This window comes from Aphelocoma coerulescens, chromosome 2 (genome assembly GCF_041296385.1).
Source record: "Aphelocoma coerulescens isolate FSJ_1873_10779 chromosome 2, UR_Acoe_1.0, whole genome shotgun sequence".
Classification (NCBI taxonomy): Eukaryota; Metazoa; Chordata; class Aves; order Passeriformes; family Corvidae; genus Aphelocoma; species Aphelocoma coerulescens.
The window spans coordinates 80,063,639-80,082,484 of NC_091015.1; the positions used below are offsets into that span (position 1 = coordinate 80,063,639).

Below are 18,846 nucleotides of genomic sequence, written 5' to 3' on the forward strand. Positions count from 1 at the left end.
TAAATGGAAATAGTTGATGTCCAGAAACCCTGAGTAACTAAGTCAGCAAAGCTAATGAGATTAGAATGTCTTACTCATGAGAAGACTGATTTGCAAAGGCTGAGTGTGCATGTAGGGGTCTGGCTTTTATCATCTCCTCTAACATTCAGGCAACTGCAGATAGTTTTGTAATAGAGTTCTTGCTGCACAAAGCAACCAACCAGTCAGCCAGGTAATTTCCTACATATGTACCCTCTGGGGATTTTATGATGGACTTTATCTTCTCTTAATATGCAACTTATCTACCTCTCCATCTGTACATGGATTTCTTTGGACAAGAGCAACTTTTTTTTTTTTTAAAAATACTCTCCAGCCTTTGAGAAAGAAGGTTTTTGTTTTTCTCCTGAAGGGTTTGACCTAGTGTGGATCCAATCTGCATGTTTCAACCTGGCCCAGAATTTGCTGGTTTAAGAACCACAAAGGAGAAGACATGAGAAGTGTTCCTTTTACAGTGATACATTTCAAGATGGTTTTATACTTAGTCAAATTACAGCTGGCACCCTGAATACCACACAGTCTTAACCCTGCAAATTGAAATTGGATTTTTAGAAAGTATTTCAGATGCCTTTTGGTAAAGCTGTGGTTACTTGTCTTGATTTATGGTAGCAGTCACCTCCCATCTCAAAGATATATTCCAGTGTTCCAAAGGTACCTTGGCTCATTGACTGAAAGGATTTCGTACTGGCCCTGCCAATGCTTTTTTTAGAGGATGGATGGCGTTTTGCAAACCCACTACCTGAAGACGCCTGCACTTCTCACTTCTTCCTCCAAACGTGGTGATAATTACATTTAAATTTCAGAAGATGGCGTTGAAGATTTGCAATTAATATCCTACACTGTGCGTGTGCCCGGCTTGCCGGCGGCCTGCCGGCGCAGCGCGGTGACAGATTCTGCGACCTGAGACGTTGCAGCAGAGAGGATGTGGATGGAGGTGTGCTGGGGACGTTAGAACAGAACAACACCACCAGTGTCGCGGCACGAAACACGTGCTTGAAACACGAAAAGCGGCAAGAGAGACTTTCATGCAAGCCCGGAGCTCGCTCCTTCATCCACCAGCTCCCACCACGCTAGGGCAGGAGGCTCTGAAGGCAGGCGAGCGAGTGGGCTCCAGCCCTGGTGCCTCACGATGGGCTTTGCGGAGGCAGCATCCCGTGGGCTCAGCGGGGCGGGAGCCGGAGCTGGCGGCTGGCCCTGATCCCGCTGCGGCCGCCCCGTCGGGGCTCGCTGCCTGCGGGACTGGCGCCGCTGCTGCCCCCCTACCTTGTCTCGCATTTCACACCTTTCGGGCTGCAAAACACGGTGTAGGCTGGACGGGGAGAGCCCGAGCCCCGGGGGGAAAGGAGGCGGGTGTCTGTCTCATGCCACTCCGCGATCCCGGCTCTGTGCCCCGGGCAAAGTGGGGTTGGGTCGAAGAGGGTGCCGGCAGGGGGTACCGACCCCGGGCAAGGCGTGAGTGGGTGGGCGGATGCCCCCGCGTCTCCCCGAGCATCTCGGGGGCCCGGCCGGCGCCGTCTAGGACGTTTCTGGTGGGTGTAGCGAGCTGGATCTTTACAGTAAAAGCCGCCCGGCTCTCCCTGGTAGGAGTTTCCCCGGGCTATTTATGTATGTCCGTCTGTCTGTAGAGATTTAAAAAAACCCAACCCAGCGGGGACGCGGAGAGGGCGCCGATCTGCACGCCCTCCCGCCCGCACCGTGTTTACCAGCAGCGGTATGTGTCACTGCCTCAGATGTTTTCCAGTTCGCCAAGTCCCCGCTCCCCTCCACCGGCTCCACCTCCGGGCCCGCCTTCCCCCGCCCGGCACGACGCCCTCCATCATATAAAGAAACTTCCCGGTGCCACCGGCCCAGTCGCCCTGCGCCCGGTCTCAGCAGCCGCCCGGCACCGGCGGCCCCTGCCCGCTCCCAGCGCCGCGACAGAGGTAAGCGGGGGGCGACCGAGCCGCCCGGGACCCCCAGCCCGGGCGCAGCGCTCCCGCCGCAGCACCCGCGGGCCGGGCAGGGAGGCGGGGTGGGCGGTGCGGGCGTCTCGGCTTCCTCCAGTCGGGGCTTCTCCTGTGGCTGTCGGCACCTGAGCGAGAGCTTTGCCTTTTTGTTTTCTTCTTCTTTTTTTTTTTTTTTTATTTTTTTAATTTTTTAAAAATTTTTTATTTTCCCCCCTTATTCTATTTTTTTTTCCTTAATTTAAAGCAAGAAAATAATACCCGCCCGTTACCTGCTCCTGAGGTGACGGCGTGCACCGGCCCCCAGCCCGGCTGGTTCCCGCGACCCTCGGGAGGGTCGCAGGAACGTGTGGAAGGGATCCGCTTCATGCACAGTGAAAGGGGGGAAAGTGACTTTTTTGGGGTCTTCGCAGAGACTCCTGCGGGCTCCGTGCTGGGTAGCCGTGGTCCCGAACGCTTCCCCCCCGCAGACGCACCCATGTGCAAGGGAGATGCTGGAGGACCGGGTTTGGTGTCCGGGGGAATGCTGCCCCTGCGGAGGGGTGTAAGAGGTGCGGAGCGGTGCTGCCTATCTGCCCACAGTAGTGTGCACCTGTCTGGCAAGGGGCTTGGGAAGACTCTCCGTGGGTAGGGGCAAAGATTCCTGGGTGAGGAATCACTTTATTTTGCTAGATGTAATAGGGGGGGTGGAGTGAAGTGGGAACCCACGAAACTAAGATTTCGGGCATTCAAGCATTTTTCAGATCGGTGAGACAAACCTGAGGCCGGGTCCCCATTACTGGTGCCGGTGTCCTGGCGTTTGCACCTTCCCAGTGGGCGCCCATCCCTGCGGAGCCACGCCGCTCTCCATGAATGCCTGCACCTCTGCGTGCAGCTATAGGGCTCTGCATGGTGGGCTGCAAGCTCCCACGTCCCTGGGGACATAAGTGCCCTTATGCCAGGCTCTGTGGGTTGCTGTCTTTCCACTTTTAGGTATATGCAACGTATAGATTTGAGCGTTGCTATGTGTGTGTGCTGGGAGCAGTTGGAGGGGTAGATATGTATAGGACATCATGTGTTCAAGTGTGCCTTGCTGAAGTGAGCTTGTGGAAACCAGTGTGATGTTATAGATAGATGCCATATAAGTCATAACTGCATGTGAAGCCCTCGGAATCGTGTGCGTGTGTCTGATATCACATATGTGCACGATCATATGCAAATACATTTTAATGCAACTTTCCTCTTTTGGTTGAAAAGTAAACCCCCAGTTGAACTCTCAGCAGGACAAGGGAGTTGTGCCTTAAGTCACTTGCAATAAAAATTTTAACGACTGATGTGTGTTCATGCAAAAGAGTGTCGGGACAGGGGGAAGTCTGTCAAAGTCTGCAGCACAGGCAGTGCCTGGGGAGGGCTGTGGGGGGCTGTGCCCAGTTTCCTGAGGCTCTGTACCGTGTTTCCCGGGGCCCCCAGGGTCCCCTACATGCCGTGGCTGCTGTTTGGTGTGGTGTGTGTGGCATCAGGGACCGGGCACCGCTGGTGTGTACTTTGCCCAGCACTTGACCTGTGGGTTTTCCTCTCCCCACATCCTGCCCATTTTCCCCTCCCCCACAGCCTCCCAGAGAGCTTGGACGTGTGTGGAGAGGTCAGCTTGGTGAGGCACCCCAAAACTCCCTGCCCAACCTCTGACACAAGTGGCATGAGCTTGGAGCCGGGCGAGTGCGGGATGAACTCGGTGAGCTGTGGCAATGGGAAACTCCGCCAGTGGCTGATCGACCAGATAGACAGCGGCAAGTACCCCGGGCTGGTGTGGGAGAACGATGAGAAGAGCATCTTCCGCATCCCCTGGAAGCATGCTGGCAAGCAGGACTACAACCGGGAGGAGGATGCTGCCCTCTTCAAGGTAAGGCTCAGCCTGGGCTTGGGATTGTGGAACACTGGCAGGGCAGGAGGGATGCCCCTCACCATCCCATCCTTGCCGCCTGCCTCTGCAGGCTGGTTCTGCTGGTTGGCTGCTGCTGGACGCTGCCTGGCTGGTGGCGCTGGCTGTGGCCCGGTGTCCCTGTGTTTGAGGGACAGCCCACCCTTCCATGCTTCTCTGCGTGGAGTGAAATGCTTTTGGGACTGCAGCACATCTGTTTCCAAACTCATTCCCCTTTCTTATGCCCTCTAAACTGTTTTTGATACCTTACCATGATGCTTTTTTTTAGCCTAAACCTGTAGGGAGTAAATTCATGCATAGTTCATGCACATGTAAGCACAAACACATATGCTGTTTCAAGCATTGTGCCTTGTAGTTGATTCTTTTTTTTTTTTCTTTTCTTTCCTTTTTTTTTTTTTCCCATTTTCCTGCTCTTTTGATTATCTGAAATGTTTCCAGGCTTGGGCTCTTTTTAAAGGAAAGTTCAGAGAGGGCATTGATAAACCAGATCCCCCTACCTGGAAGACAAGATTAAGGTGTGCTTTGAACAAGAGCAATGACTTTGAAGAACTGGTGGAGAGAAGCCAGCTGGACATCTCAGATCCCTATAAAGTGTACAGAATAGTGCCAGAAGGAGCCAAGAAAGGTAAAGCATCTCAAATTCTCTGTGTAACAGAATGTGAATGTGGCTCATTGCAAGCATATGAGGACTGAAGTGTGCTTTTCTGGAATGGCCCTGCAGGCTTTTTAAGTCTTTTAAGGGACAAAAATGAGGGCTCAAGTGCAGCTTGTTCTGATGGCTTGAGAGGCTGTGTCTGTGGGAGGACTGCTGGCGTTTGAGTCGGAGCATTGAAAGGGAGCACTTGCAGGAAGATGCAGACAGGCGCCTGCACATCACTGGAGGAATTGCTCTTTTAGCTGGAGCCTCCCTGCCAGTTCTGTGTAGTGAGAGCCAAGCAGGCAGCTCAAGGGACAGGCCAAAAAAAAAAAAAATTTTACATGCTGGATCTAGGTTGGGAATACAGGGAAGAGCAATTTTGAGGCAGACAGTAGGTAACTGCCTTGGGCGGGAGGAGCTGGGAGTGAGGGATGCCCAGCCTGCAGCCTCCAGGGCAGGGGCAGGGCAGTGTCTGTTCTCCAAGGAGTTCCTAGTGCCAGGCAGGACCTGTGGGAGGCAAAGGCTTGGCATCACTGTGCACTAGGCTGGGCACTGCAGGACAGACTGCTTCCCGGAGCTGACTGCAAGGGGGGCCAGGGAATCCAGTCCCAACTGGGCTCTGGAAGGCATTTTGGTCCTCTCTCTGTTCAACAGCAGGTTGTATGGATTTGTCTTTAATGTGCCGATTGCAGATTTCCTTAAGATGTGGTTGACATTTATTTTCATCCCCCTGGTGAACACAGGTGCAAAACAGATCAACATGGAGGAGCAACCATTAATGATGAACCATCCCTTTCCAATAACATCTCCTTACACTGCACTACCATCCCAGGTATGGCATTAGTTGAGTGTTCCGCTTGGTGCCTCTACACTGAGCAGGACAATTTCTGTGCTCTGTGCTGTGTCTGTCCTTGCTGGTGGGGCTCTCAGGTTCTCTCTGTGAAAAAACTTCATTATGAAAAGCGAGAAATTGAGAAGCAACTTTTCTAATGTCAGATGAGGCCACAGGGCAGTTGATTTCCCTTGGTGTTGTTTATCCCAGAGTAATAGCTCTTTTCTGTTGGACGACAGTTCCTAGTGCACTGCCATTCTGTTGATGCCAGAATGCAAGAATCCAATGAAGCCTTGCTCTTTCAAGCAGACATTTAGCAGCAGTGCTTTGACTGCCTTTTGTTATTCCACTCCACTTATTGTTTACACCAGTGGTGAGAAACTCATTTGAAAGCCTCATTGGTGGTGGTGGCGGAGTGCCATCCGTGTAGCCTGGGCACAGCTCAGACCTCCATGGGCTTTGGCAGGGAGAATCAAGGAGCTGAGATGAGAAAGCTGATGCAATGCACAGCATTAGTTTTGACAGCTGCCTACTAAAAGAATACCTCGTTAAATTGAATAGGTACCGAACTACATGGTGCCCCATGAACGGAACTGGAGGGAGTTTGCCCCGGAGCAGCCGCATCCTGACATTCCCTACCAGTGTGCCAGCGTCCCCTTCGCCGCTCGCGGTCATCACTGGCAAGGGCCCGGCTGTGAAAACGGTAAGATGCCCCTGTCTAGGGCTGCTTGCTGAGGCTGGCCACCTGGAGGAACCTCAGATTCCAGGTTTATTATTTGTGGCTTTGACTGGAATTAACAGATGTGGATGGAGAGGAGTGCTGGGTTCCCTTCAAAGAGAGCCACCTTTGTCCTGGCTTTTGCATTCACTGCCACTGAATGTGTGGTGTGTGGGCTGTACAGTCCTCTGAATTGATAGAAATCAGCCCCCAAAAGTCCTCAGCTGTCTCAAAAGCCCTGAGCAATAAAGAAGGCAACCAACCCTCACAAAAACCCCAAATGGGAACATATGTTCTTTAGCTTTTCTCTCTGATTTTGGACTTTTTGAGGTACACACCAGTGAGGTTTTCCCTCCAGCCTTGTGGGTTAGACTGGCATTATTCTCCCTAGAAGAAAGCTGGAATTATTACTTTATTTTAGTGCTGTGGAAGTGGGACAGCTTGTCATGGATTGAGACTGTCTTGGGGCTGGTACAGCAAAAACAGAATAAAGGGATGTTTCCTTCCCCAAAGATCTCACAGTACCAGAGCCACACATAATCATGGCTTTCCAATATCTGCATCCATAATAAAAAGCCCAATTTGTGAAAATCAGCAGTGCTGAAGCATTCAGGGAATAAAACATAAGAGAAAGGGAACTGTGTCCTGTAGACCCTTGCAGGATACCTCACCTGAGGATGCAGGCATTTGCTTTGTGAGGAGAAGCAGCTGGTTCAGAAGGGCAGGAAAGGATGGGAAGTGAGAAAAGACTCCTAGGAAGAGATGCTGTATTTTCAGAGGACAGCTCTCTACTGGTTTTGATGCAGAGAAATCTTTGGATCTGCAAAAAAGTAAACGCTCATTGCGCTGCAACTTTTGCTGGCAGTATTTTGGAATTATTAGGCTTTTCTTTTAGTTGAGTTATTTGCTAATAAAAGAATCAAGGTAGCAAGCAGAATGAGCTCTGCCCTGAAGTACATCCTCTGCAGCAGTGAAACACATTTGGATACTTTGCTGAATTTGTAGGCAGTTGTTAGTGGTTGATACTGGGTTTCCCACTGGGCTCTAAAATGTGTCAAGAGACATAGGGTGTTTTTTATCCGCATCACTCCAGCTCCTGATTGTGGTGAGTTCTGCCACTGGGAACGGTCACTTGCATCATCCTCCAAAGACTTTTATTGGCATTAAGAAACAGAGGAAAAACATCAATTGCCCGTGGTATAATCCACTTACTGAAAGGCATCTGTTGGAACAGTTTAATAGTAGTTCTGCTAATAAAACCCTAATAATCTCCTGCCACGAATTTTTCCTTACCTACATTTAAACAGTGTTAAGCCCAGCTTTATTGTTACACCCATCATTAGTAAAATTTCTTGTAAAAACAAATTGTTTTATGCCGGTGACTTTTAAGAGCACTGTAGTCTAGTTAAAAATGTGAATTATTTCTCTAATGGAATAACATGTTAGGTAAGGAAAAGGACTAGGGGGAATATTGAAGTGCTAAGGGACTATTTCATGCAGACCCAAAGAAAAATACAGTCCAGGTAACATCTGGAGTGACTGGTAGAGTTGGCCTACCTGGAGGAATTTGGAAATAGGACCTTTTTAAGAAGAAGGGGAAAGAGAGAGAGAGTTCCTGTTGGGGCCTAGGAAAACTCACTTTTGCATCACTGTGATTTCTGCCCTAGCTTTTCTCTTAGGATTTAGGCTGCTGTCACTGACTTTTGTTTGTGAAAACAGGTTGTCAGGTGACAGGAACCTTTTATGCTTGTGCTCCTCCTGAGTCCCAGACTCCTGGCATCCCGATTGAGCCAAGCATAAGGTCTGGTGAAGCCCTCGCTCTGTCAGGTAAGGTCCATAATCCCCCAGGCTTCCCGGGGAGCTTGACAAGAGACTCCCACTTCTGACTTGCCCAGGCACCATCCCTCCTTTCAAATGAAAGGAAAAAAGAAGCAAAAAAAATAAAAGTAACCTCTTTAGTGAAGGAATTTGGTGTATAGTTTTAAGTCTCTGTTTTCCAGGGTACTTAAGCACTTCCAGCCCCAGCTCCAAGGGATGGAGGTGGTTAAAGTTAATGGAAGTGCTTCACTGGCTCACGGTATTAGTGCTGAGGTGCTTTGGTGAGACACCAAATCAGGCCTTCCCAAGGCAAATTAGGAGTATCAGTGACTTAAGGCTTAGGTTTTCATTTAGTAGGAGCCCCCCCCCCCCCCAAATTGGTTTTACCTGGGTACTTTGTAGTGCTCCTGCTGGTGCCATCTGGCTTTGCTCTGCTTTGTTTTTCCTGGTGGAAAGAAAAAGACATTCAGGAAAGGAAAGGGAAGTTATTTCAGCCAGGTTTGCAGATGTCTGGACGCTGGGGAACTTTCTAAGTAACTCTGGGAAAAGGTGTGGGAATGTGCTTTTCACAGAAATAATGGATAGACCTGTAATGTGATACTTGGTGGGTTTCTTAAGTGGGATTGCTCTCCTGAATCAGGGTCAGTGTGTGTGCAGATGTGTGTGCCTTTGTGTGTACGTGAACATATATTGTACACACATGTATATATTATATATATATATATTCAGTGCCGTGTGAATTCGTAGGAGTCAGCCAAGTTGACCAAATGGCCATTTGAAAGCAAGGCAGGGGATTTTGGGTACAGCTCTGTCGGAGCTGGAGCCAGCAGTCACTTCTCTCCAGGCAGCTGAGTGCAAGTTTGCAGGTCCCCTGTGCAGAAGCCTTTTCTATGCAAAGTCTGGGGGGAAACACAGCTACTTCCTTATTAAATCTGAGGAAGTGCACTGAGCCGGTGGGTTTAATTGTGACGTGAACTTGGAAAATGTGACCAACATCAACTTCTTGTGTGCAGATCTTTCCTTTTAAATGGAAATGTGAAGTTTGTGGGATTTTAGTTCCTACCAAATTCCCACGCATCAGTAGCCCTTTCAATAAGATAAGAGAGCATTAATGCTACTGTGCCCAAAAAATTGTAGTATTTATATTGTTTTATATGTTTTTATATTTTTTACTAATATGAGCTTCTGGGTGGTGCTGACCATTGGGATCAGAAATCTCATGCAAACTTGTCTCTTGGCCTTAGCACAGATCTGAAACATAAAACATCCATGCTAATGCATCACAGTGATTGTTTTTTGTTTGTTTGTTTGTTTCTCCTTGTAGACTGTCGACTCCACATCTGCTTATATTACCGTGAAATACTGGTGAAGGAGGTGACAACTTCCAGTCCTGAAGGCTGCAGGATATCCCACGGCCAAAGCTATGAGGTCAGCAGCCTGGACCAAGTTATCTTCCCTTATCCAGAGGATAATGGCCAGAGGAAGAACATAGAAAAACTGCTGAACCACCTGGAACGAGGAGTAATTCTATGGATGGCACCCGACGGCCTCTATGCTAAGAGACTTTGCCAAAGCAGGATCTACTGGGACGGGCCTCTGGCGCTCTGCAGTGACCGACCCAACAAGCTGGAGCGGGACCAGACATGCAAGCTCTTCGATACTCAGCAGTTTTTAGCAGGTAATTCCCACCATGGCTTTGATACTGTTTTGGAAATGTCACCCTGTGGTCGCTGTCCACATCAGCTCTATGGGAGTGCTCTTTTCATGCTACTTTATGAATTACAGTGAGAATTGCCCCTTGATATTTCTGGGCAAATGGAGCCAAGGAGTACTTGAATCCTGAGTAATCCTATAAATTTCTGTACTCTCTGCACATTCAGTGCCCCTGCACAGGCCAGCAGGAGTGAACTGAGGCTCAGCTGGTGACACCCAACCCCCCACATTTCTATATGAAGCATAAAGAGGAACCTAGCAAAATAGTTTCTCCATAAATTGACATAGAAAAGTGGATGCTGATCTTGGATTTGCTAGTCTTAAGTCCTGGATAGGTCTGTGGTCTGCACTTGTGCTCCTCTCAGCTTGACCCAAAAAAAGCCTGAGGTCTTGCCCAGAGTATAAAAATTTCAGTAGCAAGCCTTCTTTTCAGACTGTGCCAGTGTCTAAAAGATATCTGGGAATTTAAAAGGATTTCACAAGCTCTGGAATTTCAAGAGTGCCTAATATTCTGAGCAAGGAGGTGCGTACCTCACCAGAGCTCTCTGGGAAGGTCTCATTTTGCACAAGGCAGTGCAGAAGGAGCAGGGGAGTGCTTTAGGACAGTGCCTTCTCCTTCCAGCCCATGAAGGGAAGGGACAAAGCCTCAACCCCACTTCCCAGCACACCTGAACAGTTAGAGAGAGGAGAGCTGTCCCCCCAGAGGAACTGGTGGGAGATAGTCATTGTTCCAGAGGACAGCTTGGGCAGCAGGAACAGACATTGGCCCTTTTTTGGTATTTCTGGCATCGCTTAGAGGTGAACTAAGTGGCTATGATTTGGTGTGTTTTCTTACTAAAACTGGGCATCAACACTGGCATGACACTCTCAGGGGAATAATGCCTTGCAAAATTTAAAAAAACCCCATCAAACTAAATCCAAATCAGCAGCTTTAGCATACTTTATATTCCAAGGTTGATGTGCTCTCCTAGAGAAACAGTCAAGAAAAAATGTATTTAAAGAGAGAAATCTTACATAGATGTGAGAATTGACAGTTAGAAAGGGGAATTTGAGGTCAGGGTGTTGGCTTGGGCTTCAATCACATGCTAATTTAAAGATGTATAATTCTGTGCCCAGTGATGGTTTTGGAAATCCCTTTCCCTTTTCTCGGGTGGTTTTTTAGGTGTGCTCTGGGTTCTTCCAAATGGTTGACAGGACATCTCTTTTTAGACACCTAACCCCAAAGATAAGCTCAAGCAATAGTTATTTTTCACCCCTCCTAAATTACTTATGCACCAGTGCCTGTGCAAACCCAAGTGTGTGGTTGCAGTCACAGTCTGTGGCGTGTGCAAAGTGAGTTTTTGCATGTGATGATGCTCAGTGAAGTTTGTAGGTGACTTGCTGTGGGCCTGTCACATCTGCACATTAATTGAATGTGCTGAGGTCCCAGCCTGCAGGCAAGCTCAGGGATTCCCCTGTGCTGGGAAACCGGGGCTCCCCTGCGTAGAGAGGTGGGAGATCTCTGCCAGGAGAGGGAATCTTGAACAGCAGAGAAAGGGACAGATGCAGAACTGCTATGGACCAACCACAACCCTTGGGAAACCACTGAGGAGCTGAACCCTGCAATGCAAACTGCACTGGAGCATTGGGGCCTTTGCTGAGAAGCCTCTGCTGCTGAGAAAGCTAAAATGGGGCAATAAATCAGAAATCAGGGGAATGGTCTCTGTGGAGAGAGATAAATGCATTGTAAATGTTGTAAATTGGGCTGGCTGGAGAGTAGGAGGACAGGGACTTGGAGTTTGAGGGTGGCAGCCAGAGAATGGTTGGTGGGACAGAAGGAGTGGCAGCTGGAGACGGAGTATCAGGAGATGGGAAAGGTTTGGGCAGGGACATGGGGAGCCCTTTGGTGTTGGAGGATGCACTTGGGCCTGGAAAGGAAGACAGAGCAAGTGGAAGGTTTTGGAGAAGCGCTGGGCTGACCTCAAGCCATGATTACCCTGGTGGTGGGAAAGAAAGGGCTTTCTTCTCCAGGTCTGTGCTATGGGCACTCCCACAGGTATTCAGGACTTGGAGAATTGCTGAGGCCAAGTAAAACAAGGGAGAGAGGAAGTTGAAAGAAGTTGCACATTATCAGTGTGGTTGGATTGGGCTTGGGTGGATTGTCCTTCCCTGTCCTGTACCAGCACAGAGGGAAGCAGGGTCCCATGGAAAACATCTCTTCTTTCTTGCCTTATTCCCAGAGAGCTCATGGCACTCTTCAGGGGTTTTTAGGGAGACTTTGGGGAAAGCTATGCTTTAGTCCATGTTTTAAGTGAGATGCCCATTGTTCTACTTGTATAACTGACCCTCTCAGTAAGACTGGTAGTCCAAGCCAGCGCTGGGATGCTGTTGTGGTAGCCACTGAATCCACACCTTGGTCTGAACAGCTTGCAGTTAGAGTAGGAATGGCAGGGGTGTATTTTGGGAAAACATGCATTTGTCATGTCAAGTTCAAAGGCTCTCCTTTCCCTCTCTAACAGGGAGGGTGCTCCATTATAACACATTGGCTTTAATATTAATTTCAGCTTTTTTCAGAAAGTGTGAACAGGATTATAAATGAAAATGATATCTTTATTAATCAGCTGTGTAGAGATACGACACTTAACACAGACTTTAGCAAGGATATGTTAGATGGAATGTTCTCTTTTCAGGATGGAAATGCAGTGTCTAAAACACAACATTTGGTCCACAGCACTGGAGATTTTGGTTTGAGTGGAAGTACCTTATAAATGCCTGCCCTGCTACCTTTCATAGGGGACACTGACTATTAGAATAATTATATAATTTGACCATTTCACTTTGCACAAGGCTGTGGGTTAGTGAAGAGGGTGCAGGAGCACAAAGACACAAAAGGCTCTTTTGCTGGCTCAGTACATGGCTGAAGTGTAGTCCTTCCCCTTTTCTTACCTCAATGTCCTGCACCAGGCACAGTGATGACAGTGGCTCTGTGACAGTCCGGCTGTGGCTAAACTTTGTGCCTATCAGTGCTTTGTGTCTCTGGCCACTACCAAGCCACTGGTTTCAGTGCTGCTCTTCTGTGTCTGCTTGATGGTTCCCAGTTACCACTAGTGTCTGCTCCAGGGGCTCTGCTGGCGGAGTCCCACAGTAGTACTAACTGGGAGACATGTTGGTTTGTGCAGATGAAATTAATTGTGAGACAAAGCAAACAGAAAAATTGCAGTGTTGTAACTAGCTCCCCCTGACCCGAGGGAAAGTCTCTGAACTCAGTGTCTTGTGCTTACCTCTTGTCTTTTTCCTGACCTCACTCATCATCCCCTGGAGTTACTTTGTCTTCTCTCACTGTGCTCCAGGGTCATCCACAAAGTCTATCTTACTGGTCTATACTGGTTTTGACTGGGGCAGGGTTAATTTTCTTCATAGTGGTCCATGTGGTGCTATGGTTTGGATTTGTGACCTAAACAGTGCTGATAACACAGGGACAATTTAGCTAATGTTGAACAGTGCAAACACAATGCCAAGGCTTTCTCCGTGTCTCACTCTGCCCTCACAGGCCACAGTCTGGAATGACCAAGAGTCTGGGAAGGGGCACAGCCAGGGCAGCCAACCCCAGCTGAGGGATATTCCATTCCCTATGACCTTGTGTTCTGCAGGAAAACAGGGCTTGGGGGAATTTGCCAGAGGTTGCTGTTGCTTGGGCACTGGCTGTGTGTAGGTCAGCTGGTCATGAGTGATTGCTTTTTCCACTACTTGTTTTTCTTTGTTTTGTCTTGTTTTTTTCTTTTTACCATTAAACTGTCTTTATCTCAGCCCATAATTTCTTGTCCTTTTGCCATTCTGTTTTTCTCTCCCATGCTGGAGCTGGGAGTGAGTGAGTAGCTGTGTAGTGCTTGCCTGTCCTCCATGATTATTCCACAGCACAGTACTTTCTCTCTTCCCAGAGCTGCAGGCTTTTGCTCACCATGGACGTCCACTGCCAAGATACCAGGTCGCCCTGTGCTTTGGGGAGGAATTTCCAGATCCACAGAGGCAGAGGAAACTAATTACAGCCCATGTAAGTAGGATTTCTGCCTTACCTAAAACAAGCACACTCCTTGGCAGATATGAATCTGCCAGTCAGGCTTTTGTACCTCATGTGTACTATGGGGGAGGTAACAAATTGTTGAAAGTGCAGCACTTTCCAGAACAGGGTTTAATCCCCAGATCTGCCAAGGACTGGTAGCCCTCAGTAGGGCAGAGCACCTGATTTTCCCGCTCTGCAGTGTGTGTCATTTGTGATCTGTTGCAAATCCCATCAAACCCTAAAGCTGAAATGTACCGGGAACTGCAGGGCTGTGTTGTTACCACCAGCCCAGATGTGCAGCTCCTTGGACTGCCTGGCCAGTGCAGCATGCGGTGCTTTTACACCCACTGCACCTGCAGGTGCTCCAGAATCCCAGCCTGCATCTCCAGGACCTCAGCCCTTAACGGGACACAGGGGCTGCCTGTGCAGCTTCAGGGCTCAGGAGCTGTCAGGCTCACGGGCTGACTGACCACAGTTCACACACACTCAAAGCTGCTGTTTCGGGATGCTCTCTGAGAGAGGGTGATGACGGAGACTGAGACCAGGTACTTTCTGAATTGGCTCTATTGGTCCATAAAACCACAAGACAGGTGGTAATGCACACATTGGTGGCAGGGCTTGGCTTACTGCATCCTTGATAAGAAAACCGGTGTCTCTGTTAAATTTTTTGAAAGCCCCTTCAGTAGCAGCGCAGGTCCCAAGTCAGACTTTTGCCATAAGCTGTGGCCTCTCCTCAGCTGTGTAGCTTTCATGCTGCCACACTGCTGCCTAGCAGGTCTCTGGGGTGGAAGTTGAGAAGCTCACAAATCCATCCTGAGCTGTGTAATGACTAGTTAGAGATAGCTGCCCATTCCTGACTCTCCTTCAACTCTTTTCCATTCCTGTTTTGGCTTTACAGCTTTCCATCCCTCCTTCCTAGCATCCTCTCTTCAGTCCCCCGTCCATCTCCTGTCCTGGTGTCTTCTTTGTGAGCCTGTACCTCCTGGTCTTTCCAGAGCTTTGCTTCCCCTTTACTAACTGCTCAATCTCCTCATCCTCTTGATCTGTCCTGACTCGTGAGCTGGTGGGACTCCACCATCCCACCAAAGAGTTATGCACTGGAAGCTGCCTGGCTCATCTGTCCCCCTGCCTTCCCATCTCCACCATCTCCTCCAAAACAGTGCCTGTGTCTTTTAATATGGAGGGATTGGCTGACCAGCAGGAGAGGATTGTGGACAAGTGTCATCCAGCCTGTCCTCCACTGAGAGTAAGGAGAGCTTCAAGTGTTTGTTCTCAGTGTACAGCTCAAATATTTACAGTCAGAGCCCAAAGCCCTGAGAGGGAGCGGTGGTTTCTGAAGAGACAGAAGTGAAGGCATTGTTAACTCATACAAATCCCACTTGGTGGTTGATCAAATTCCTCATCAGAGTTTGAATGAACAGAAACAAGAGTAACCTTGATGTTAGGTTGAAATCTAACTTCAGACACAGTCATTTGTCAATGTATCTCAGCTTACCAAAGGGCTCCAACATTTCAAGTTAAGTCCTCAATGTGCTTTGCAATTCAGACAAGACTCTTGGTGTGTTCAGTATGTATTTAAACACCTTGAGTGGCCATGGACATCTGTGTCCTGTGGGCATTGCTCACATCCTGGGGCTGGCTAAGGGACTGCAATTTTTGGTACATCATTTGTGTCACTACTGCAGTCCCTTTTAAATGAAGGCAGTGAAGGTAAGGAGTGGGAGGCACTTGGCAGGAGAGCTATGCTAGGCTAGGCAAGACCTAGCTTAAAACAGAGATTAGTGAGACTGCTGAAATTGTGTTCCCATTCTGGTAAGCAGAACTGTTTTGTCCCATCTTGGTCTTAACTTAGAACCACTGTAAATAACTAAGATAAGGAGTGTGAAGTTTTGTCACATGTCTGATTAACATTTTGTCTGTTCTTAAGGTTGAACCTATGTTTGCCAGGCAGCTGTATTACTTTGCTCAACAAAACAGTGGACATCTGCTGAGAGGCTATGATTTACCAGAACTTGTGCCTAGTCCAGAGGATTATCACAGATCTATTCGCCATTCCTCTATTCAAGAGTAAGATCCTCAGAAAGAGTGGTTTTAAAGGCACTGTAAAGATTGTGGAGAGTGGAAGAGCAGATCTGGGTCACGATTTGGAGATCCACAGTCCCAGCTGGATGTGTTCAGGGTTTCAATGATAGGAAAGTGAACAACTAGGACAACTGTATTGTACAATAAAAGTGACGGGTCTTCAACATTTGGATGCTACGTCTCACATAGGGTTCCACTGTTGCTGAGAATAACTCAAAACTGACAAAATGATTGCTGTGTTTACGTTTGCTTTATGTTCTCCTCGGCTTTTGAGGACTGATCCTTACCGAAGACTTAAATCCAGAGTTTACACTGTTACCTTTGCAGGGCTATTTATTTTGGATTACTGATCTCAGGGAAAGTACATAAATTTGTGGTGTTCCCAATTTGAAACTGTAGCTACTGTAGGTGGGTAGCAAACGTAGATGGTTTATTGAGAATAGCTAATACATGTAAGTGGTTATAAATTTAGATTCATAAGTGTGATGCCTATATTCTTGTATAGAATATTTCAGTGTATTTTTTGAAAACAATGCAATTCTTCAGAGACATATTTTTTTAATGCCTGACTGACATTTGTCTTGACAATGAATTCTTTTGCTGCCATTGTTGTTATTGGATTAGCCTCCATGATAGCAGTTTTAAAGTGATGCATTTATGGTACTGTGTTAAGAAAAGTGACCGTTCAACTCATATTACCTGTGAATTTAGTGGATTAACCACTAAAATTCTAGAGTCCCAAAGAACAGGTTTATAAATAAATTGCATTTTTCTTATAATTGTAAGCTACTATGCATGCATTATACATACATATATATGTATGTATGTGTGTGTGTGTATATATGTATGCATTAGAATGAAGTTGGCAGACCTTGCAAATAGCACAGGAATGGTCCCACTGCCCCTTTTTTTGATGCCACGTGCATGAGCCAGCTTAAAATAACCACCACCTCTGACTTATACAGAGCCAGCTCTGCTGTTTGTGTGCACTCACAGCTTTGTTCCAGTGGTACTGAAATGAATGTGAAGGGAGAGCTCAAGGAGAGCAGCATTTGGCCTCCTGTACTAAGACAGTCAGGGAAATAGTTGTTTGAATGTTTGTAGAATTTGATGCAGTTTGTAGCTTTCAGTGATAGGGTGCCATTAAAAAGACCAAGAGGAGAGGTCTGGTGGGTGTGTGTGTCAATGAAATTTCCTTGCTGGCAGGCAGACCATGTGATCTTAGCAGCTTTCACTCTAGAACGTGATCCCCCTGTGCTTAGCTGACATACTTCACTTGACTTCCTAAATGAGGAAGAGAAAACGGTACTTGGTCTGGCAGCAGACTTGTGTTCTAGGGACTTTGAATTTATACATCTTAAAGATGCATCCTCTTTTGGGATATATTATCCCCCTCCTTCTCCGCAGTGCCAAGCAGAATGAACAGATCAGTTCTACTTTGTTACTTGAAGGATTTTTTTTCCTGGCTTAAAGATTTTTGTAGGGGAGACCTCTTTCTTAGACATTAAAAGCAATGCTCTAGGTGACCTTCTGAGCTTCGCCTGTGCTTTTGTCCTGCACATACATTTTACTGAAAGGGACTTCTGTGTTCAGACTTAACTGGTACAATACAAATATTTGATGTGTTTTTCACTTTTTTCTAGTGGTTGTTGCTTCATATGCTCATTGCTTCAGCTCACGTCTTGGAATAAAGTTCTATTTCCCTACCAACTCGGTGCGTATGTGTTGCTTTCAGTAGTGGGACAAATCTAACACGTGTGGTTCTGCACTGTGAACCCGGGCAGGGCTGCTGGCTGTCTGTGGGGAACTCTGTTCTAAGCCAAAAGTGCAGAGAAAGGTCAAAAGGTAAGGATTTTTGTTTACGGAAATGTCTGCAGTATTAGCCACAGGTAGCAGAAAAAGGGAAAATAGGGAGGTTCCCCTTTGGCTGTTGGTTTCCAGGTCCATGGACATGGCAGCAGAGCCCTGAAGCTGGGGATCTGGTGCTGCCATGCTCTGCTCCTGCCCCTCCAGGGCTTCTGGGGCTGGGGACCGGGCTGGTACCCTCCTGCCCAGCCCAGCATGTGGGGATCCTCTGTCTGCCACTTAGTTCCTGGTTTGTTATAGTTTCCAGTGCACTTTCAAGTGAGTAAAGCTAGGAAAGGGTGAGAAGGAGGATGGTGAAGTGAACTAAAGTAGTGAAGTTGCAAATAGGAGCGAATTTACCAGGTAGCCTCTCTTTGTTGGAAACCAGGGTCCTGAGAGGGGTTTTTGGGTGCAGATTACAGAGCAAGCAAGGTGTGAAATACAGTTACGAGATCTGTGAAGCGTCTGAAGATGGGGGGGAGAGTATTTTCTCTTTTTGTGCAGACTCCTATTGACTATCTAGGTGCATTATCAGTTTTGGCTTTGGAATAAGCTTTTAATTATTTTCCTTGAAGTAGCATAATTTAGGTCTAGTGGCTGTGGAGAGGGAGGGAGAAGAGCACCATCTAATATCTGGCCAAACACAACTTGCTTAGTTTGAATGCAGAGAGAGGCAGGTGAAAGGCTTATTTTAACCGAGCAAAGAGGCTGAGATATTTCACTTGGAGCGATGGTGCAGGGGGGTGAGTGGAAGGAAAATCAAGCTGTTATTTGTACCATAAATTGTTTTGCATGTGAGGACTTAAAAGCTGCATTTACTTTTGTGATGATTTCTTACTGTTCAAAATGACTACGAATACCTTAAGTGGGGAAGAAACAAAAAGCAAACAAACAAAACAAAAAAAAACCCAAAAAACCCTGGAAACATTTTCTCCTTTTAGTATCTTTTTTACAGTCACTATATGAAAGCATTTTAGGTACTTCCTACCTCTGTTAAATTCTGTTTATAGTTTCTGAGGTCTACTTCCTTCCTGTTATGATTTCGATGGCGTTGTAAATGACATGTTTTACTCCTGTCAACACTGAAGGCATAGCTGTTTGGTTTTTTTTTCAAACGTTTCTTGTGTCATTATTGGTTTTTCTGATTTTAATCCAGCAACAGTTGCAACTGTTTCTTGAAAGGGTTTTGTAGCAGAGAAGCACCTATATTCCAAATTTGATTCTTCTGAGTAGTTTTGCCTGCTGCTGTAAGCTGTATTAGCCTT

At 47.4% G+C, this 18,846-nt stretch overlaps 1 protein-coding gene across 1 annotated transcript; it reads left to right on the forward strand.

Moving 5' to 3' along the window:
- Window positions 1–1,882: 1,882 nt before the first annotated feature.
- On the forward strand, window positions 1,883–17,434 carry IRF4 (interferon regulatory factor 4). The gene is made up of 9 exons (XM_069005880.1): window positions 1,883–1,958; window positions 3,570–3,858; window positions 4,336–4,522; window positions 5,278–5,366; window positions 5,928–6,069; window positions 7,804–7,911; window positions 9,227–9,580; window positions 13,533–13,645; window positions 15,582–17,434. Exons 2-9 carry the CDS (start codon window positions 3,655–3,657, stop codon window positions 15,723–15,725), a joined length of 1,341 nt encoding a protein of 446 aa, XP_068861981.1. The 5' UTR covers window positions 1,883–1,958; window positions 3,570–3,654; the 3' UTR covers window positions 15,726–17,434.
- The last annotated feature ends 1,412 nt before the right edge of the window (window positions 17,435–18,846 follow it).